The 21,485-nt window shown below is 43.4% G+C and overlaps 1 protein-coding gene across 1 annotated transcript in view; it reads left to right on the top strand.

Moving 5' to 3' along the window:
* The window catches only part of ELL (elongation factor RNA polymerase II), a 44,861-nt gene that overhangs the window by 9,680 nt on the left and 13,696 nt on the right, over nucleotides 1-21,485 (top strand). The window contains exons 2-6 of the mRNA XM_009882646.1: nucleotides 7,898-7,945; nucleotides 13,542-13,663; nucleotides 13,965-14,128; nucleotides 17,151-17,404; nucleotides 20,498-20,622. Of these exons, the coding sequence (XP_009880948.1) occupies nucleotides 7,898-7,945; nucleotides 13,542-13,663; nucleotides 13,965-14,128; nucleotides 17,151-17,404; nucleotides 20,498-20,622 (713 nt within the window). The remainder of the gene's footprint in view (nucleotides 1-7,897; nucleotides 7,946-13,541; nucleotides 13,664-13,964; nucleotides 14,129-17,150; nucleotides 17,405-20,497; nucleotides 20,623-21,485) is intronic.

Genomic DNA, 21,485 nt, shown 5'->3' with positions numbered 1-21,485 from the left:
TTGCATATATGCGTCGCTTTCCTTTCTAGTGGAAAACTACTGTACCTTGTGCTAGCCAAATGTCTTGGCTTAATGATCCTGAGCCATGTGTGGTTTGTCCCGGGGTTTTTCGGCTCCCCTACCAAAGCGACCTTTCACAAGATTCGTGGTCTGGTGCTAAAGATGATCAGAGTATCAGACTCCAAAAGAACAGATGCCTCTGACACGGAGTTCAAAGGTTTATTTTTCCAAATACAGGACCAGCAGAAACTCAGTTTGGTTCTGCACTAGGAAGAAAAAGAGTCTTTTGAAGCACGTCTGGAAAGATTTACTTGAAGTTACCAGGTTGAAAGACAAAAATTTATCTGGGCTTGAGCATAAAATTTAAACTACCCTGTATGTAAAACAGCACGGGAGTGAGTTTTGTTTGAATTGTTTGCTCGTGCTTTAGACAGGGCACTAATGAAGAATGAAGATGTGTTTGAAAAGCTGGCTGACCGCTCTCATAGTGGCATGGTGAAAAATACTGGTGAGGCACCGTGTGCTACAGTGCATCGCCGTGAGCATCCGCATCCCTCCGCGGTCCTGAGCCTTGAGGGATGCCGAGGGGTGTTTGGGAAGCCGGTTTGGCTCCCTGTGTGGTATTTCTCACCCTGGTTCTCCCTTCCCCTGGTTCCTCTTTAAAGAAAGCTCTCTGGCATCTGCTGGAGAACCTCCGCGCAGCGGGGAGGTGTGTACCGCTTAAGTTTTCACATGAATTCTGCAAAGAATCGTTATCAACAAATAACATTGCTTTTTATTCAGGGGGATCTTTTTAACCTGGATTAGACGAGATCAGAAGATCCAGGCATGCGAGAGAGAACAGGCTCCGCGGCTAGCTCAGCTCTCGTGCCTGTGGGGTGACATCTTGATGACAGCGGAGTTTAATTGCTCTCTGGTTTGCTGATATAAGCTATTGTCCATTTAGGGACTGAGTTTCTGCTTTACGTTGCAGGCACAAAGCGTTTCAATTAAGCTACGCTTTTTTTTTTTAACTTAATCATGTGTCTTACTCTCTAGATCTACTCAAAGGTGGTGGTTTTTCTGTATTTCAAGTGGGACGGTAACTTTGCTGCTCAGATTGTGTAGTGATACAAAATTTTGTGTGCTTATGATGCCGCTTTGATAAGGAGCCCTGAATGTTGAAATGCTGTAACTCAGCCACAGTTTCACTAATGTCAAGGTGGCTTTTTTTTTTTTTAAGCTGATATTTTTACTAGAACTTGTTTTCTATCCTATAGGGGCACTCTTGGTTTTTGACCCTGGAAAATTTAAACTACTGAGGAAGTGACGTTTGTGCTGTAATAGCCCACTTAAAATTATGCAATTATAAATAAGGAAGCCGGTATGTATTTTGCAGTTTAGCAATTAAAACTTCAAAATGTACAGCTTAGCATTTTGGCTGACACAAAAGTTCTTTATCATTTTGTTGCTGCTTGCACCGTGTTACGGCTAGGACTTGTAGGTGCTTCAATATTACAGTGATAATATGCATCCATTAATGCATATTAGGAAAATGATAGATTTTAATAAATAGAAACTACAGTTCACAAGAGTTGGGTAAGTTGCCATGTCCTAAACCTTCATCAAAAGCACCTTTTTAAAAATTATTTGTATTAAAAGCTCAGGTACTCGCTTCTACCCCGAATATTTCTTTTAAATGTCGGGGAAAAGAAAATGGGGTAGAAGAGTGGGGAACTGGGCTGCGCAGACAGATGTGACTTCATCGTTTGACACCACTTCGCTCGTCGAAGTAATCAGTGGGGTAATCTCGGAGAGGAGGAATGAACAAAGGCGTACGTCAGTTAATTTGGGGATCGCAGCCCCAGGAGCGCCCGTCACAGCCCGCAGTGCCACGCTGCTCCTGCTCAGAGGGGCTTGCAGGTGCCCGTCTCGGGAGGGATGCAGGGATGCCCGCGTCCTCCAGAAGCATCCCCACGGCCGTGTTTCTCCCCGCAGTGGCTGACCGCTCCTGCCGTGGCCGCTGGCACCTCTCTTGTGTAGAAAGCTGAACTTTTGTTTCAACAGTTGTGGATTCACATGGAATTTCCAAGACTTTCCCTGCGAATTGTATTTGAATAGCAAAACCAGTAGCTTGTCTCCCAGGCGTATGTAGTATAAAAAGGTCTGGAAGGCTTTGTAGTTTAGGTCAACAAAAATTATATAGGATCTATAATTTTCAAGTCTCAGCAGACTGGATCCCATCAGCAGACTGGATCCCATCAGCAGTCTGTGAGTGTCCTCAACTTCAAATGAGATCGTTGGGAGGCCTTAAATTGCAGATGGAAATTGTGTTGCAGGGAGACGGTATTTTAATTCCATAAGTAATAGATGTGACATAAAAAAGAATATTCAGGAGGCTTTTAGCTGCTGTTGTTCCTGGTAGGAGGTAAATATAAGCCTTGAAAAAGTGGAACGTCTTGGGAGAAGTCTTTTGTCTCTACCTACTATGCAGTGCTGCTCTCCTGGGCCAGCTTTGGCTAATTGACTGCCAGTAAACTTCACACAGAGTCACTTGAAGTTGTTGTGGGTATATTCAAAGGTATTTATTTCCCCTGGGATTTATATATCTTGCTGCTAATGAACTTTGGGACTCTGGGGTGTCTCTTGTGAGTCTGTCACCGAGACGCTGGATATATTTGCTTTCGTTTTGGTCTCTGTTTTACTTTTCGAAGTCTGCGTGGTGTGTTTAAAACAAAACCGTTAGTGGAAATTTAAATCGTGATGTTCTGTTCGGGTTTGCAGGACACCTTTTCTCAAGCATCCAGGTCTGCTTGAACTGAGTATCCTCCTGGATGGAGATCTGACTTTTTTTTTTTTTTTTTAATGCTTTGCCCGGTTGTGCTGAGAAGCCGGAGGAAGTAGAGGAGGGAGTATGCCTATATTTGGACCACACTGCGTGGGCAAAAGAAACATAAACTAGGCATAAGCAAAGAATTAAAGAGGAACTTGGATGAGTTTGGGGTATTAGCGAGTCTGAAATTTGTGAATTTTAAGCAATTTCTGTTTCTTCTCATTTTTGCAACTGGCTTTGGAGGTGCTTTACCTGGGTGGAATTGCACGGGACAGTGCGAAATGTCCCTGTTAATGCCAGCTTCGGGGTTAGCATGATTTTATAGTTTCTCTGTCTATTTATTGGCATTCTTGCTACTAATTTTAAATGTTTGCAAGAAGCTTTAAATTCTGAAAATAATTCCCTTGTTCCAACATAAATAAGGGTAAGCTTTCATTTGCTCTGTTTGCTCGGCGTTTGTGACTCTTAACATTCAAGAAAATAGACAAATACACCGATGCTAAGTATAGGCAAATATTTTCCATGTAACACTGCTTCCAGTATAAATTCCAGTAAATGCATAACAGAACTTCTCGAAACAACGTATTCTCTAATTATCTGTATTTCCCTGAAGAAACGGGGAAGTTTCCAGCTGGTTACTTGACCCGAGGAGTTCAAATGTCCTGTTTAGGAATATCCCATCCAGCTTTTCCACAAAGCATTTTTAAAAATTCATGCCAACTTCGACCATATAACGTAATATATAATGAAGTCTTTTAGTATATATCACTTTAAAATACTTTATTATCTACCAAATATATTAGGTTTACATTCAATTTTTGTGTGTTTTATCGACGCTTTCTAGTTCGTCCTACTCTTTACTCAAGCTTCCACGTGCCGAATCTGGAGTATTTAAGTGCGAGGAGCTGCTTGGGCATTGCCACTGCCGCTGTGAGTGAATTTTCAGAGCATGTATTAAGGGTTACTAGCTCTTCTCTAGCCTGGGGATGCTAGAGGATGAAGATGAGCATAATAGCATGCTAAAAAAAAAAAACAAACCCACCCACACAAGTTTTGTGGGAGCTTTGGGATGAGTTTTTGGTTTAATCTCATGAGTTCTGAAATAATTTTACGATATCTGGAGAACCATCTGAGATAAAGCATTTGGGTCTGTGGTGTTTGATTCCTGTTGGCATCCCGGAGCAGAGCTTTAATGTTTGAAAGTTTGCTGCTTTATTTCTCCCCGATGGCCAAAGGATACAGCAGGAGCTATGGAAGGCAGTGAATTGGGCACAGAAGCGTGGAAATGCTCTTTCCAGGGAGCAAATAATTGAGTTGGGTTTTTTTTTTTTGTGGAGTAAAATGCTGGGTTGTCACCTGACGTAACTGGCGTCCATTCAGACTGGTTTTGAGGGTCTGTTTGTGGGTCAGGTAGGTGCGGTGAAGCTGGCAGTTCAGGTTTGGGTAGATCTTGGAGAAGTACAGCCACGCGTTTGCAGTTGGGATTTTCCTTTGGAAGTTATTCCTGTGGAGCTTTGGGGGTACGGGTGAGCGCGACTGCAGGAAGGACTCTCCGGTTTGTTAAAACAGTTCATTATTTCTTACGGTAAGATGGGAGGAAGCTTGACTTGTCTTCTTAGAGATCCGTTGTAGGAACTAGCAATCAGTGAAGACGTGGTAATGATTTGCTAACCTTTCAGTCCTGCGTCAGGAAGCCTTTTGTTGAAACAATAGCGAGCACTAGCAGACAAGTAATTGGTGCGTCGGAGGTGTTTGAAGGGGCTTTGCTGGCTCTTGGTGTGTGCGCAGTGTAGAAGTCTGTGACTCGCGTGGCAGTCGCTGGTTCTCTGGTCCCACAGGTCCCAGCCATCACGCTCGTTCACGCTTGGACCCCTTGAGCAGCGCTGTCACCGCTGTGGGTGAGTGTGATAACTGCAGAGGTGAACGTCTTGTACCTGGCAGCAGAAAACCTGTTGAACTGACGGGTGGCTGCTGTAAAATACTGGATCTGTTTTTTTTCTTGTTTAGATTTCCGTCTTCATCCTAATCAGCTTCCAGTAGCTCTTCCTAAATATAGTGAGACTCATAGAGGAGTAAAGCCAGAATCTGTGAGCTGGAAGATGCTCGGACTGTGCAGGTGGCCCGGTTGCTCGGACAGATCTGTCTTGTTTCGCCTCTTAATTAAACACAAAGGTGAGGTTTGGGCAGCATCCTTGCTGTCCCAAGGATTTACTGCATCCTGTGAGCTGGAGTACTCCGGAGAAGGCAGACCTATACCCGCAGCGGTACCAGGTCCTGCCCGAGGGCCGAGGAGATGACTTCTTTAATTAGAAGGAAAGGCAGGAGGAGGGACAGACCTTGTTCCCACTAAAGGTGGGTGGCACAGCATTTCTAGGAAACTGTAACGAAGGAAGTTCAGTGTCTTGGCATCACTAGGGAAGAAAATCAGGTGACTCTTTAGAAGATGACAGAGGGATTCTGGAAATGGCAGCAAGAACTCTTTAAAATTGGTGTTTGTCCATACAAGAACATTCAGGAAAGTTAATCCAAATGAACTGAAGTTGTAAATTGAAATATGGTTTTAAATTGGTTTAGCTTAATTCCATCTCTCTGCTTTTATTCTGAACGAAGGTGTCCATGCAGGAATTTAATTTCATCCAATAAAGGTACTTCAATTCATGTCCTTAATTAGGTTAGGGTGTGCGTGTGTGTTCTTCTTCCCCGAGCAGTCTCAAATGACCCGGAGCCGAGGAGCTGGGCACCAGCAGAAGGGACGCGATTCCTGCTCAGGGGTGGTGTTGCTGAGAAGCCGAGAGCCTGCCTTCCCCTTCTCTCCCTACCGGGGGAACGTGGGTGGTGCAAAAGCCCTCCAACACCCAGCTCTTCCCTGCCGCCCCTTCTGCTGAGCGTAACCGGGAGTTAAAACACCCATATTCCTACATGGCAGGTCACAAAACCCCCGCGGTCCCATGGCACGCACAGCCTGGGAGCCTAGAAACGCTGGATTTGGGGCGTTCGAGGAAATAAAGCCAAAGTTTGCCACTTAACTCGCACGAACACTCATTTTTTAAGTTTGAGATTGCACCTTTAACTTCAAACCATTTTGTATGTAGTTTAGGGAATTTATACGTTCTGTAATTAAAGCTTGTCCTGATTGGTGTAACAGTACTTCTGTATTGTTACTGCCTCGTAATTCTACTTACATGCTTCATGTTACCTTTTTATTCCACTTAAGTAATTTTCCAGAATTAATTGCAGAACTTTGCAAGTACGGAATTAGCTGTAGAAGATCCACGTTCAGGTTTATTTATTATTTTTTTTTTAATCCAGATTTTTTTAATGTTTCAAATGCTTGTTTGCTCAAGTATGTTCGTATGAATTTCTGGGCACATTGCACAGTACATGCTGACACCGTGAACAAAAAGCTGGCCAGTCTGTCGATGAACAGTGTGCTGTGGTATGCAGTGTCGTGGCACTCAAGGAATTCGGTGATCTCTGTACGTAGAGCAAGATGTTGTTTATTGTTTCTTTATAAAGGTTGTTTCGGGTCTATAAAACTCGTTATCCAACGCGGAGTGCGTGCTGTCAGCTTCAAGCATATTCTTGCTTTCCTTGCCGTCATAAATATCTCGTTACAATTTTGGGTGTGATGCAGATGTGGTGAATCGTATTAGATGGGCTCTTAAAAGGCTCTGAAGAGTGTCTTGGTGTGAGCTTATTCATCTGGGCCAGAAAGATTTTCTTGCTGGTGAATTTACTTTTTTTGGGTTTGTTAATGTCAGTGTATTGTGGCTTAGATTCTTCGCTCCTGGGATGAAAGCCTTTGAAAAGGTTTATGAGAGATGATAAACTTTAATGCACTTTCAAGCAGTTAACTTTTTTGCTGCTAAATGTAAATGTCCGTTTCTGGAATCCTGCGGGAGTTGATGGCATCTTTATGACGGTGGAGCAAAAAGGACAAAACAAATGCACCGTTTGGACTTTGGTCTCCTGAACTCTTCTTGGCGCTTTCTCCCCGCTGAAACGTGTCTCCCGTGTGCGTGGCAACGTGCTCGCTCCTCAGTGATGGTTCAGCCTATCTGTGAATGCCTCTGTCCCGTTGGAAGGCGTCACAGCGGCATCCCACACCCGGCGTGTGTTCCACCCCGTGGAGCACAACTCCTGTCCTGCAGGAAGGCGTCTCCTAGGGTGGCTTGGAATGTTTGGTGTGACTTAAAAAAAAAAACCAACAACAAAACAAACCAAACAAAAAAAAACTCCAAACCCAAAACAATACCACCAGAATTTTCCTGAAATTTAAGAAATAAAATCTTGGCGTGGCTTGGATTGCATATGTTATTTTTTTCCCTATAGTTGAAACCTCAGGTAAGAGTTGGAACTGCGAAGCTTTTGCGGTCTGCGTAAAATCACTGCAATGCCAAAAGCGCAATCACGGTGCAAAAAGGCTGAAATTCAATGGTGTTTCTTCCTTGAGCAGATTTCAGGGGGTTTAGAGCTCGCAGGAGTGGGGCTCGTTGAAATGTAAGCAAATTAGTGTGGAGGAAGAGGCCAATTGTTGAAATGGGCGATGTAACAACAGTATTTTGCAATGAAGTTGCAGTTTGCTTTTCCAGTGAATTGCCAGTGCTCTGTTGGGAAAAAAAAAAATAAAAAAAAATCGCTTAGCATGTTCTCCGAGCTAGAATTCTAATAAATTTTCCCCTCAAATATCTCTTGTTTAACTCAAACCCTAACATAAGCACCGAGGATACACAGCTGAGCTATTCTGTGCCTGAAATGTGGTTCAGGGGTCTGGAAGGCACAAAGTGTAGCCCAACTGGGTATCATCTTGGAGTTTTTTTTTTTTCTGAAGTAAGGGTTAATGACTTACAAGAGTGAAGTTTTTTTAACCACTGGTGACATCAGTTTTATCCCTTTTCTAGGTGCAAATCGCTGTTTCAGGAGGTTTTGTATTTTCTCACTTGGAATTGTGTATATTTCCCTGAAACATTTTCCTTTAAAAAAGCCTAGGTGAAAAATCAAGCTGAGTGTTTTTTGGCAGCGAATATTGGAGCTTTAAATTTCTCTAAGGTAATCTTTTCTTTTTTTCCCCACTTGTTTTTGTAGGATGCTGTGACATCAAAACCAGTAATCCAGTTTCAAGGAAGCCAAGGGGTAAGTTTGTTGTGTGAGTTGCCTTGGAAAGTTCTTCGCTGGCTTATACAATTAATCTGCGTAAGGTATGTGTTCTGTACGTCGGTCCTATTGCAGCTCGAAGAGGGCTGCTCTGATTTCTGCAAGTGAGAGGTGTGAAGTGCAGATGTGCTCTGGGACGGAGCGTTTGCTCCTTGATCGCGTGGATTATCTCTCTCGCAAAACTTTTCCCCTCTTCTTTATTTTCTAACCTTGCTAAATCCGTAGCAGTGCAAAAGTGCTGCCAGTGTTGCTGGTGGCGAAATTTAGTTTCATAAGGCCAGGCTGTTGGGTAGGACAAGGAAACGCAAAGTTCACTGATGGCAGGACTGTGGTGGGTGCAGGAATCCGTGGAAACCTCATCCGTGTCCCCAGGAAACACCACACCAAACCCGGTAAACTCGGTGCAAGACTTTATGGGTACAAATTATTGACAGTAGCAGAGCTGGGAGGCTGCTGCGACTGTACTGAAGCTTTATTTAATATGCACATCTAAACAACTGTGCAGTTTCTGTGAGTATCAAAAGGTTTTTATATTTTGGAGTTTTATTTCTTTAACTTCTGTTCCAATGACTGAACTCTTCCAAGATATTTATAGATGCTTGAAACCGTCTGTCATGCCGGTTACTGACAACGCTGAGATTTAATTGGCAGTGTTTCTGCTAAAGTAATGCAACTCACCAGCGAACTTTAAAAATGTCATTTATATACCTTTCAGATACAAAAAGGTGTGTGTTTAACTTTGGTGCTTTGCATAACGAAGGGGAATTAAATTTTTCCTTTTTTCAAGAATCTCAATTTAGCTGTAAATAACTTCTTAATTTTTTGTGGTGGCACAATAAAACTTTCAAAAATGCCTGAATGAAGTAGGCATTAAAGCCTAGCACACTTCTCCTGGCCCATATTTTACCGTGTGATATTAGTCTCACTAGGTCCATAGTACAGGAAAGACATGATTGTTATTGTAAGTTAAGAAGAAAACTACAAACCTTTTTGTCCTGGGAAATAAAGGAGCAATTTCCAGGTTTGTGGGTTTTTTTTTTTTGTTTGTTTGCTTTACTTTGTTTACAATTAAACTTCCCAGAAAGCTCAGCATGAAAGCTTAGATAAAAATCTGCAACTGAAGTTTGGCAGAATTATAAGCGAGTGGCGAGGAAAACTTTTAAAGGTGCATGATTTGTTGCTATTAGATGAGCAAACAGCTTTGCATGTAATAAAGGAGCTACAAAGACTCCAAACGCTTTCCTGTCCCTTTGTAGAGCACCTTGAGAGGATCTACACCTAACTTTTCCTGCAAAGCTGCTTAAGTTCTAGAAATGCCTCTTCTCTTACTTAACCTTCCTCCTGAAGGAAATACAGCAAAATGAATCAGAACAGCTTAAAATGCTCCACCGCCCTCCGCTGCTGTGCACTCCTTGTAGTGGGTTTCCCATGGATGCAGTACAGACTCGGGTGTTTTCAGGTTAACCTAAGGAAAACCCGCTTTAAAATGATGCAGTTCTTTATAATAATTTTAAAAATACCTATTTTACAATTATGCAGTTCCTTATAATAATAAAAATATTTTTAAACGGTGCAGTTCCTTATAAAAAATTTAAAATACTTTGAAATTATGCAGTTCCTTATAATAATGAAAAGTAAATATTTCATGCACTTAATTATATTTGAGCCCTTAACTTCCAGAGAAGATTTTTTGGTGAAAGAGCTGCTAACCCCCTGTAATTACCGTCTGGGAGGAATGGAAAAGGAGCGGAGCAGCGCGGTTGCGCCTGATGATGCCTTTTGAAGGGCGAAGCATGGAGCCCTGCGTGGTGTGAGCAGCGCCGGGGCGATGCGGGTGGAAGGAGGATGTTGGCAGCACAGAGCTGACCTCTGCTTGCCTCGTCTTCAGCTGTTTAATTAATTGCGCTGTCGAGTAAAGGCCAAAGGTAGAGCTTTGAAGAAAGCGAGATCCAGTTCAATTGGGGCAGATAGAAAGAGCTCTTTGTCCTTTTATTATTATTTTTACTGGGTATGACAAGGAGCTGGCAGCTGTGTAACCATCTGTTTTTAAGTGTAGTGCTCGTATCTGTCACGATTGTGCCCTGCTTTAAGGAACTGATGGCAGAGCTTTAAATACTTTCTAGTGACTCTCCTGTCAATTGGACTGAAAAGACAATTTCAGTAATTAGTGACTCTCCTATCAATTGGACTGAAAAGACAATTTCAGTAATTAGTGACTCTCCTATCAATTGGACGGAAAAGACAATTTCAGTAACTTAACAAGCTCTGAAATTCAGATGATGACATAAAAATTCATTTGTTTAGCTATTTATATTTGGAATACACTTTCTTCCACTGTACCTTAATTCCCCAATTTGTTTCCTTCTTATTTTTTTTCCTAGTAAATGTCTCTGTGGAGAAGGTTTCCCATTAACTTTGGAGGGGGGTGGGTTCTGCGTGTAGCACAACTGTCAGAGTGTGATTTCAGGCAGTGCCCAGCGATACGAGATTTTAATGGTGTGACTTTTCTGTGTAAATAGTCCTCTCACAAGAAGGAAAAACTTAAAAGTACTCAGTGAATGGGGGAGCCAGGACGTAAAATACGAGTTTAAAACAAACTGCTGCCTCTTTAGTTTAATTCTCTAGAAGCCTGCTGACCTGTTGAATCTCGTTACCGGTGGGGCTTTTAAATTACTGCGTCCGTGTCGCTTTTTACCTATTCCCAGTGTTAGTCTAATGAATACTGTCACGGATACTCTCAGCTTCTAATACACAGAAAACAACTTTCATGATTAATACTCTAATTAACCAGAGAGGGGAACTGGCCAGGAATGAAACACAGGGTCAGCAAGGTGGCAGCTCTGTCGGCCAGGTGCTGAAAGGAGGATGTCAGTGGTTCTAGCCCAAAATAAAACCGCTATTTCGGTGAGAAGGGCATGAAACCTCCTGCGTGGATCCTGGTCTGGATCGAATCTCACGGGAGTTCTTAAAAACTGCAGACTGTAAACGATCTTTGCCTTGAGATGCATTTCTTTATAGCAATGTTAGTCCTGTTATTTACCTTTTCAGTGCAATAATCTGTAATAATCAGAATTTCAGTAGTAGTAACTAGGTCATAATTAGCAGAGTGTTACTCTGTTTTGAGATGCTGAAGTGGGACTATCTGGATATTCTTTAAAAGCAGCACCTGTTTGTTAGTGTTTCATCATGAACTGGATTTTCTTGGACAGCTTTGGAAGTTTTTATGGAGTCCGGAGCGTTTTGCTTGCTTCAAGGTGCATGTAAATTAGAATTTAAGAGCGCGAGTACCAAAGCGTTACAAACGGTGGTAGTTGGAGTGTATAACTTTACAAGAAAGGCTGTAAAAGCATGTGCAGAATTGGAGCTTAGGTTGGGTCAAATTTGCAGGTGCTTACTGGGGGGGGCTGAGATGGGGGGGAGTAGGGGAAGAGCTGTACTGGGGAGAAAAAAAACCCTTCAGGTGCCAAGTCCATGCGTGTGCACGCAGCTTTCTTAAATGTGACTGTTAGGAACAAAACAACCTTATGTGATTGGAAAATGTGACGTTTTCCCTGTTTCTTGGGATGAACTTGTGCTGGTATTAATAGAGGAAGGTGAAATTGCCATTCAGAATGAGCTGTACACAGATGAATATTACTTGAAAGGGGAAAGAAAAAAAAACCCCACCAGAAGTCACATCTGTACTGAGCTATTTTTAAGTGTCTATGGTTACTGGTGTAATACTCAGCACCAAAATTAGGGCTCCCTCAAAGCAGTTACCATGCTGATTTGGTGGCTTGAGAAACCTTCTGTTTCAGCTAAAAATAATTCCTAGATAACGGCCGGTTTGTATATGCTACACTTTTCAGTAGTGGAGCGAGCAACGTTTAACGCTAAAGTGACTCTCGCTCCTGTCTCAATTTACGTCCTTTGACAAAGCTGCAGAAACTCCACAAAAATGCCAAAGTCGGGGCTGTCGGAGCAGCTGGTTTTTTGCAACGGTCAGTGAAGAGCTAGAAGCGAGTTATTTTTTCGTATGTGAATATATGATTTGGTTACATCCTCCGGGTTTTATTTTACAAACCCGTCGCGTGCGGCACAGCTCATTCCCCCAGCGCACGGCGCTGGAAGCTGAACCGAACCGTTCCGTTTACCTTCTCGCCCCATTCCCGGCGAATTAACGCTGCCAACTGTAAAATACCCACAATCTACTGTTTACATAACATTGACTTCGTGCATATTCTCAGCTCGCTTGTAAAGCAGAAGAGAATTTTATTCGTTCTGGATGGGTGGGGGCAGAGGGTGCCGGGACAGATTAAGGGCTCAAGGCTGCGGCGCACGTTTGGCAGAGGAGATAACTGGGCTCAGCGCTGCCCGAATTGCCACCAAATCTGCTCCCGAGTATTTTTAGATCCGCATCCTGGGACTGTGCGGGGGAGAACTTGTCCTTCTGTCTCGCTCGAGTCTCTTGGCTTGCCGTTTCGCAAGAAGGCAGGTCTGTTTTGAGGGCTGGCCGGAGGGATAAGCTGGTTTTCACGGGGAGTAAATGGAAAATGCTGCACTGGTAGGCTCGATGCGGGTCAAACGAGCGTTTCTTGCTGCTTCTGAGAATGTCCCTGTGGTTTAGCAAAGTGGCACAGATGCACTGGGTTTCCAGGCTGCTGTAGATGTCTGAGGTCAAAGGGAAACCACCTAAAACCCGTCTGTACCAGCAGGGAACTTTGTGCAGCACAGTCATCCGTGGATGCCACGAGCGGGTTTTGCTAGGCGTGTGTATTTTGTGCATATATGTGGCGATCTGGGTAAATATAAATCTGTGTGGTAGAGTGTAGCCCAAAATAGGTTGAAGCTGATGTTCCTTCTCTCTCATTTTCTGGAAGCCATCTTAATTATCAAATATTGATGTGATAGTAGAGCTCAGATGCTGAGATTTATGCCGGATCTTGAACGCAGAGGGGAAACGGCTTCCCTTTTGAAAAATGAATGGCTGGGGGGAGAAAAACAATGCAGATCGCTGTGGAGTTGTCTGCCGAGCACACTTAATGCTTGATTAAATATTTAATTTAGCAGCAGCGTCACACTCTACTGTGAGCCATGAAATCTCGTTATGGAATTATAATCTCTTAAAAAAGAATAAGCATGCTACCTAGTGACCTGGCTTGTACTATGTTTAGTGCTGGATCACTAATTCTAAAGAAACAAGTCTCAAGTGCTTGAAATTGAATATAAACAGTGGTAGCAGGTCTGGTTTGAGCTTGAATCAATAGAATTGGGTCAGATTCCTAGAACAAGATTATTACGGGCTCCGCTTTGAAAGGCAGCATGCCACCAGCTCTCTGTTCTGTTGCAGACATAGCTGTCTTTTTAGCTGTCTTTTACATCTGTCTGCCTCTGTTACCTTATCTTTTCAGCGCATATAGTTTTGCCAACTTGGATCTTTGCAGCTTCTTGCTCTTCATAGTCTCCTATGCAGTAATCCACGTGCTGCACTTGTAGTGGGTTGCAAAACGGCTAAAAGCATAGTGACTGCGGAAAAATTGAATTTTCTGTTGGTGTGGGCTACCCAAGTGACCAATATTTTTCTCCTTCCAAACAGCACATCGCAATTCCAAGGCCTGATCGACCTACAGAAGTGCGGACTTTCACATTTTATCTTTCAAATATTGGCAAGGACAGCCCCCAAGGGAGTTTTGACTGTATCCAGCAGTATGTATCTAGGTGAGTGGTAAAGCAAAAGAAAATCCAGCCTTTTTTTACCTCGTCTTCTGTAGAATCTTCCCCCTGTCAAACTTGAACAAAAACGAATACGTGCTCTTTCTTTTTAGAGCCTTTCTGCTCTGTTTGTATATATGTAAATTTGGGTAAGGAGGCACTTGCAGAATAATCTTTTTACCTTTCTCAGCTTCTCTCTGTCCCCTCCTGTTGTTTAGATAATGCAACCTCAGTTATTTTCCCCAGTGACAGAGTTGTGCCCGTCTGCAGTGTTGGGAGTACCTTTTCCGTTGCGTTTCTTTTGCAGCAATGGCAATATCCATTTGGATTGCCTTGGAAGCATACAGGATAAAATCACCGTGTGTGCTACTGACGATTCCTACCAGAAGGCAAGGCAAAGCATGGCACAGGCAGAGGAGGAGACTCGCAGCCGGAGCGCTATAGTCATTAAACCTGGGGGGAGATACGTAGGTAAGCAGCAACTTGATTTGGGGGTTGTCTTCCCTCGCTTCTGAAGTCAAATGCTGACATCTGTTTTACTTGATTGTGAAAGTCCCTAGCAAGTATCTGGTAGCTCCTTACGGGTGTCCGATTTATTAGGGTGCTCCTCTCCTTGTGTTGTGGCTTCTTCATGGCTTCCATCTTCACCCCAGAACATGTATGGTGGTGTTTGCGTGGCCTTTGAGGACTGTCTGTGTGCGGTCGCATCGCTCTCTGGCATTATTTCGTATTTGTCATGCGGTGATGCTGAGAGCGTACCGCTGATCCATCGGAAGTGTCCGTGCTCCTAGCGAGCTCAGCTAAAATGCAGCACCGCTGTTGTCACACATCTGGTGTGTGCCTGCACTTGAGACCATAACACGCAGCAGCTAGGATGCAGATAGCTCCTGTTAATAAACAAAGAGACTAAAGCAGTGCTGCAACTGCAGCCTTAAACAAACCCCCTTATTGTGACAACAAAAGGAGAATCTTAGGGGAGGCAATAAAACCGTGGCAAATATCGGCGGGCTCCAGAAGGAGCCTGCACAGACCTAGCTTTGAGTCAGGTCGCTGCTTCACCTCAGTCTGCTCATAAACTCGGGGCACAAATTTTAACCAGAAAGCAGAGGTTTTGACTGGGGTTTCCTGGTGTTTTTTTGGTGTTTTTTTGAGCTGCTGTTTTTTCTGCAACCCATATGATCTGTAGCCAGTCTCCTCTCGGAGGATGTCTGTGATGAGAATGGTGAGTTGCAAAATGTAGAAGTGACCCTGACTCATTGTTTTATCAGCCAAGCGCTCAAAGCTGAGAAATAAGATAGTAATCAGGAAGGAAATGCATTGATTTCCTGTAGACTTGAAGATTATTTTGTTTAGCTTATATTTGAGAACATTACAGTAAGTGGATGAAGTTGGTAGGCTTGTGAGGGAGAAGATTCTCAAAGCAAATTGCTTCCCGGAAAGACAGAGCAAAACTTTTGATTTAGTAATACTCTTGCTAAAACGTTTACTGCTCTGAAATGGAGGTACAGCCGCGTAAAAAGCAGTGGAGTGGAGCGCATGCTGCATATATAAGATGTCAGCGCTTAAGACAGGAGGAAAGCACCAGTCCAAGAAGGAAGAGCCTGGGCAAGGACAGTCCTCCTGTGGGGTACGCTCGGATCTGGTGTGCCAGCACCATCAGCTGATTCACTCGCAGGCTGGGCTGGGGGGAGAAGGCTGGCTCTCACATTTCCAGGAGAACACGGAGCTCAGCACTTAAACGTCAGTGGAGTCATTCCAGGCAGCTCAGATGTGGAAGAATTTATATGAAATGTTGAAACTGGAGATCAACAGAGCAGTATAGATGTGCACTAACACTTGAACGAATGTATATGTAAATAGATTGCTCATATCTGTAAGGAGGATGTGTGTGCTTATATATACACTAAATGTGTGTGTGTATACATCTATATATATGCACATGTATAAATATTTTAAAAGACTTTGTGTTCTAGCATAACTTAGTTTTTTCTTTTCCTCTCATTGCGCATTTTGGCTCCAGCCTTAAGTGGAAATGTCCCAATGTGTTTTTGCTGTTCATGACCTGGCGAGAGTTAAGGGAGTTCTAGAAAGCTGACGAATCTTCTCTCATCCCATTTCTGGAAATGAAGTCCAGTTGACCTCTGCATTTTGGGATGTTTAACGTCCCATTTCTGGAAATGAAGTCCAGTTGACCTCTGAATTTTGGGACGTTTAACGTGTGAATTGTTGTTTTTCTCCCTCTTGTCTTTAACTCAGCCCTGCCGACGATGGGTCGTACTTACTTGCATCAGCGTGGTGCGTAATAAAAAGCCAGGAAATGGGGACTCAGTTATGCAATCTACATTTCAGTAAAATAAACACTGCAGACAATCACCAGTATCTTCAGATGACTCAGTTGAAAACATTGCTTCCTAGCAGTGGAGAGTTGCCATGCTGAAATAGACCTCCAAAATTCTTGCAGTAAATGCTGGATGTTGTTTGCCCTAGCGAAGGTCACTTTCTTGAACCGAAGTGATTATTGATTGCGTCTCCCTCTATTAGACCTTGGAACCTACAAATTTTCTTTTTCGATTTGCTGCTTTCACCTTTGGTAGCAGGAACCTGGCTTTGTCCTGGTTCTGTATTCAAAATAGTAAAATTCTTTGATTTGCGCTTTAGTAAGCGATGTGGGACTTTTGTGAGGGTTCCGGTTAAAGCTCTTTTTCAGTAGGAATGGGAAGAATGAATTCTTGTATCATGCTGTCAGAAACCAAGAACCACATTTGGGATGGAGTGGAGGAAGCTGCCCGTGAGGGCTTGAGATGAGCTTTTGAGACAGCTCTATGTTCTCGCGTATACCTAAATGTAATTGAAGGGTGAAGCAGTTATTGCTACAATGTAGAAGGGGTTATTCTGTTAGAACAGACAGCGAGCGCACTAATGAATAGGCTAATGTAGCAGTGTTAGACCCCATTCATGTGGCTGTGTTTGGCAGGGGGAAGGGAGGTGGACCCAGCCCCATAAAGTTCCTATTGTTCTAAAAGCAGAAACATCTGCTGGAATAGCGTTTTTGCTGAGATCAGCAGCAGGGAGCCGCTCGTTGACCAGTTCTGGTCTTTCCACTCCATATTTCGACTCTTCTACATAATAATGCAGAATTTTCTTCTCATAGGGAGGGAAAAAATGGTTAGATTAACCGTGGGGATCCATGCACTTGGGATAAATGAAAAGCTGGCAAACAAAGAGAGCTTTATGTAAGCTTGTGGCCAATAATACTCAGGTTTCCAGAGCTTGGTGTTGCTGTTTACTTGTTACAAGCTTGTCATGAATCATAAAACTCATGGGATACTCATTCCGGCAGCGTATCGGAATGGATGGGGTGTGCTGGTTGTGTTTGTCCTTCGTTGTCATCTTCTGGCACTTCAGCTGGTGTAATGAACTCCATATACGTGTTGACAGACCACTGGCCTTTGCAAGGTGACTGCTGCAGTTCACTATTCTCATCTCATTTTAGGCAAAAAGGTTCAGGTGCGTAAACCTGCACCAGGAGCTTCCGATGCTGTTCCCTCCAGGAAGCGCCCAACGCCAGTCAACCTTGCCAGTGCAATAAAGAGAGGCAATAGTGCGATTTCTCAGAGACCCTTCAAAGATAGGGTTGTGCACTTACTGGCACTAAAGCCTTATAAGAAACCTGAACTTATTCTCAGATTGCAGAAGGATGGACTTTCTCAGCAGGACAAGGATTTGCTGGACAACCTTCTGCAACAGGTTTGTACTCTGATGAAGGCAACGATTTAGGTAAAGGGAAATGTCTTCTCAGAACGGTACTACCTTCTCTGTTGGTCTGAACATAACCTGTGTATCTCAAAGCTGCAGCTGAATGTTTCTCTAAAGGCCGTGTCCGACAGAAGTTCGTAATTCACGTCACTGTTTTGCTAGAGGTAGCAGAAGCCTCTCGGGCATACCCCTCAGTTCAGGTGTGATTTCGGTTCACCAGATCAGCCAATTTTAGAGGAACACTTTCGGTTGGTCGTGGGGAGAATTATCTAACAGAGCATCTACAAGCTGTTTGAATTGTTATAAGCCATAAACCCCGGCCTCTATATTTTTATTAATGTGGACATAAAGGACCATGTTTTATATTCATACGTGTAATGTTTCCTATGGGAAGGAAAAACATGTCCCTCTCCACTAAGCTTTACGTCTCTGCGTTGTTCAGACCCATACCTTTCCTGCTTAGAAGTGCAACTGGTTAAGTGCGAAGATCGTGCAGCTTCTTGCAAAGCATATTATTTCTATGTCAAGTGTGAAAGCTGTCTCCGAGCTGAATCAGTTCTTAACAGTTTGAGTCATGTTGAAGGTGCCATTTTAGGAATTGCAGTAAATACCTTTATTGCTCTCGCAGCGCAAAACACATCGTGGATATTTATTTAAATGCTGCAGCTGCCCTCTTCTGTACTGGATTTATTTTATTTATTTTTTTTTACTCCTTTCCCTAGCTGAAGGAGAACGAGACAGCGAGGAGTTAATTTGTCCAAGGGCACAGGGCAGGTCACATTGAAAATGGAGTTATTGCTGGCACAACTTGCTCCTTCCCTAGATTTTTAATCCTGAAGCCCTTAATTTTCCAGCAGTGCTAGAATTCTTTTCAGCACCCCTTTTGAATGCTATAAATAGGTTTAATACTAGAGAAATACCGTTTCTGATAATCACCTTTTCCTGATGCTCTCACAAACCCCTGGCAGGCGAGTGGTGGTGTCGGCAGTGTCAGCCTGATTGGGCTAAATGCTGATTTGGCTGTAAATGTAGTGCTCGTAAACGTAATCTCCTTTCAGCACTACCAGGGCTCCCATCCACAAGCAGACACAGATAAGCTAAAAATTACAGGCTGCGTTAAAGCTACATGTCTAAATACGTCTAGGTGTGGGTTTCATTGTGCTCTTGCATCTCTTGTAGGACTCTGTGTTCCTGCTGGCCTTTTTGCCTCATTTTGCAAGGTTTCTATTTTTGGGAGGCCTGGGGTGGAGCTTGCCGAGTCCCACACCAGCAAAACAAGGAGGTAGCGGCTCTCTGCCTCTGTGCGGAGAAAATCCGAGTTGTTCTTCTGCCTGGGCTACAACCTTGCCGAGCAGCGTGTCTCCCGCTGTCAAAAGAGGCAGTAACCGGAGAGTTTTTTTGAAAAAGAACCTGGCTTTGCTTTTGTCTCTTGGGCATGTTTACTGGGATATCTAAATGTAAAACACAGCTCAAATTCTTCTTGTGTTTTGGCTCAGGATTTTGGAAAGCTGACAGAACTGAAAGGAAAAACAAAGTGTTCGTCATGTAAACTGATAACTGTGCTTTTTATTTTTTTGCTTATCAGGAGAGCTCTGCTGTGTTAGTTCTGCAGCTTTTTGCTTTTAAACTCGGAGATTATTATTTTTTTTAATACTAGGTCATAGTCTCCCTAAAACAAAAGCAGAAGGATTAACAGCATCTTCAGTTACTGAGAGACTTTCCACTCCTTCACTTGCTTTTCTGAGGCTGTTACTGCTGCGTGGGTCACAGAAATTCCTAAGCACCACAGCCTCCTGAATGGGGCGAGCAATGGAGAACACTATTCCTTAACCAGACGCACAGTGTCTCCACTGCCTGAATAAAAACATCTCCCACTTTCACGTGTAATACAGTTGTCAAACGGAGCGGCTGAAGCAGCGAATTGGGGACACGGTCATTGGCTTTGCCAGTTGATCAGCCTGGCTGTGGGCATAGCATTTGGCACCTCTGCCTCCGTATCCCTTCTATAAAAACAAAATTTAAGGCTTTGTTTTCTTTCTAAACCTGCAGTGCTCTCCGATCACCTAAGAAGGGTTCACTAAGACAGTACAGTATCTGTGAAAACTTAATTGGGGCTTTTTGGTGTGTGCTAACATCGTATTTTTCAGACGTGTAACCAGCAACAAGAAGTTAAATTTTCAGTCAAGCTGTGGAAAGACTGATTAAAGTGGGAAAACTCTGCACAAGTTGTTTCCATTCTAACACAATTCTGCCGGTTCCAGCAGTGTTTCCTATCCCTGTAGGCACCATGCAGAGTTTGGTGGGGAAACTACACACGATAGAATTGGACCAAATGTCACAAAGCTGCTCATGCAAGTGTACCGAGCTAACTGCAGCACATGATTTAGGTGCAATGCTTTATTGTACAACCCTGGGTTATAAGCTGGTAATCACAGGTTTTGTTCTTGCCCTGAAGTAGTCCTCGGAACAGTTCTCCGCCGTGAAATCCAGCAGATGATCCTAATCCACTGAACTGCGCAGTGGGACCTCAAGCTCCCTAACGCATTGGATCTGCAAGGCATTCCCTTTGCTGCTCCTTGAGAAAGCAGCTTTCTGTCGCCTGTTTTATTGGCTCGTTAGTGAGAAATTATCTTCTGGCAATTGTTAACTAAGGTATCGCCACCAGAGTCCCTCTATCAGCTAATAACCTGCACCATTTGAGCTATCGGACAGGTATGATAAGTGAACTGCCTGTTCCAACTAGGGGTTATTTCCAGGTTTTTCCATAAACTGCTGTTGTACCGTTCCAGGCTATCCAAGCTGAATAATCTGCTTAGATACGACTTGTTTCCCAGTAAATCTGATATACTTTGGAAACGCATAATAAACGGTTGCAATGACAAGGCAAAAGGAAAGTTTTGGACAGTTTGATTAAATAATTAGGAAATGAAGTATAAAGTCTCTGCTTGTTCTCTGACACTACTAACTGCTGCTAAGCCTGCTGAGATTTTGCCTACATCTAAGATCTCTCATGTTAGAACAAGGCAGAAAATAAAACCCTAACAGTGTTTTTTTTTTTTTTTTTGCAAATTACTTTTGTTTCAGGTGGCAAATTTGAGTGCCAAGGACAGCACTTTCACGCTGAAAGATTGTGTGTACAAAGAAGTGCAGAAGGACTGGCCTGGCTACTCTGAAGGAGATCAGCAGTTGCTGAAGAGGATACTTGTTCGGTAATTATTCCATCTTCTCTGTAATAATCATCTGGAGCTTGAAAATACAGGGCCGGGTCACTTGCTATAAATCAGGGTAACTGAAGTCAGTAGAACGATGGTAAGTTGAGTGTTTGACTTTTTTTAACGTAAAGTAAATCGGTTTTATCATCCAGGCGGTTGAAGTTACTAAATTTGAATATCAAAGTGGACGCACTCTTCAGATCGTCCCAGACTGCCTATTTAAAGGATTTAACCTTATACTAAAATCTAGGGGGAAAACCGGCTTGGGGAACAAAAGCTGTTGCAGTTAAAAAGTTACCGGTGGTTTAAAGTCCTGGGAGATGAATGGATTAAGGCAAACGTGTCCAGCTCAACTCCCCATTGAAACTCTCCTTTCCTTTTTCCATATCTTCTTGTACACGGCTTCCTGTGCAGACTGCCGTGTTTGTTCAGGGCGAGGAGGGAGACGTTACCCTGCAGCCGCGGCCCCTGGCTGTCTTGCTCGCCCGCTTCTGCGCTCTGTCCCTCTGGATGCCCCTATTCCTCTGGAGCCGTTTGCTTTGGAGACTTCGCTGCTTCGTTTCTGTAGTGTGATTTGGATGCTTGTTTACCGGGTTTTTCTTGTGGTGCGAATTCTGTTAGTATCACAGTCGCCCTGCAAGATTAAGATTTGATGGGAGTAAAGGATGCAGGAAAACGCACGAGGCAATTCTGTAGAGATAAGTCACCTAAAATACGTGCTGGTTCTCCTGCTGCCCATCCAGTGCAATCCTTGTTGTGCCTATCCTTGTGTTCTATCCCAAAAATCGCCCTTAACGGAGTTAATTGAGATGATAGCTTTGTCTCACGGGTTGCTAAAGATTTATTTTTTTTTCCTCTAT

Source organism: Charadrius vociferus, unplaced genomic scaffold (genome assembly GCF_000708025.1).
Source record: "Charadrius vociferus isolate BGI_N301 unplaced genomic scaffold, ASM70802v2 scaffold2560, whole genome shotgun sequence".
Taxonomy (NCBI): Eukaryota; Metazoa; Chordata; class Aves; order Charadriiformes; family Charadriidae; genus Charadrius; species Charadrius vociferus.
This window is presented reverse-complemented; position numbering and strand designations above follow the sequence as displayed.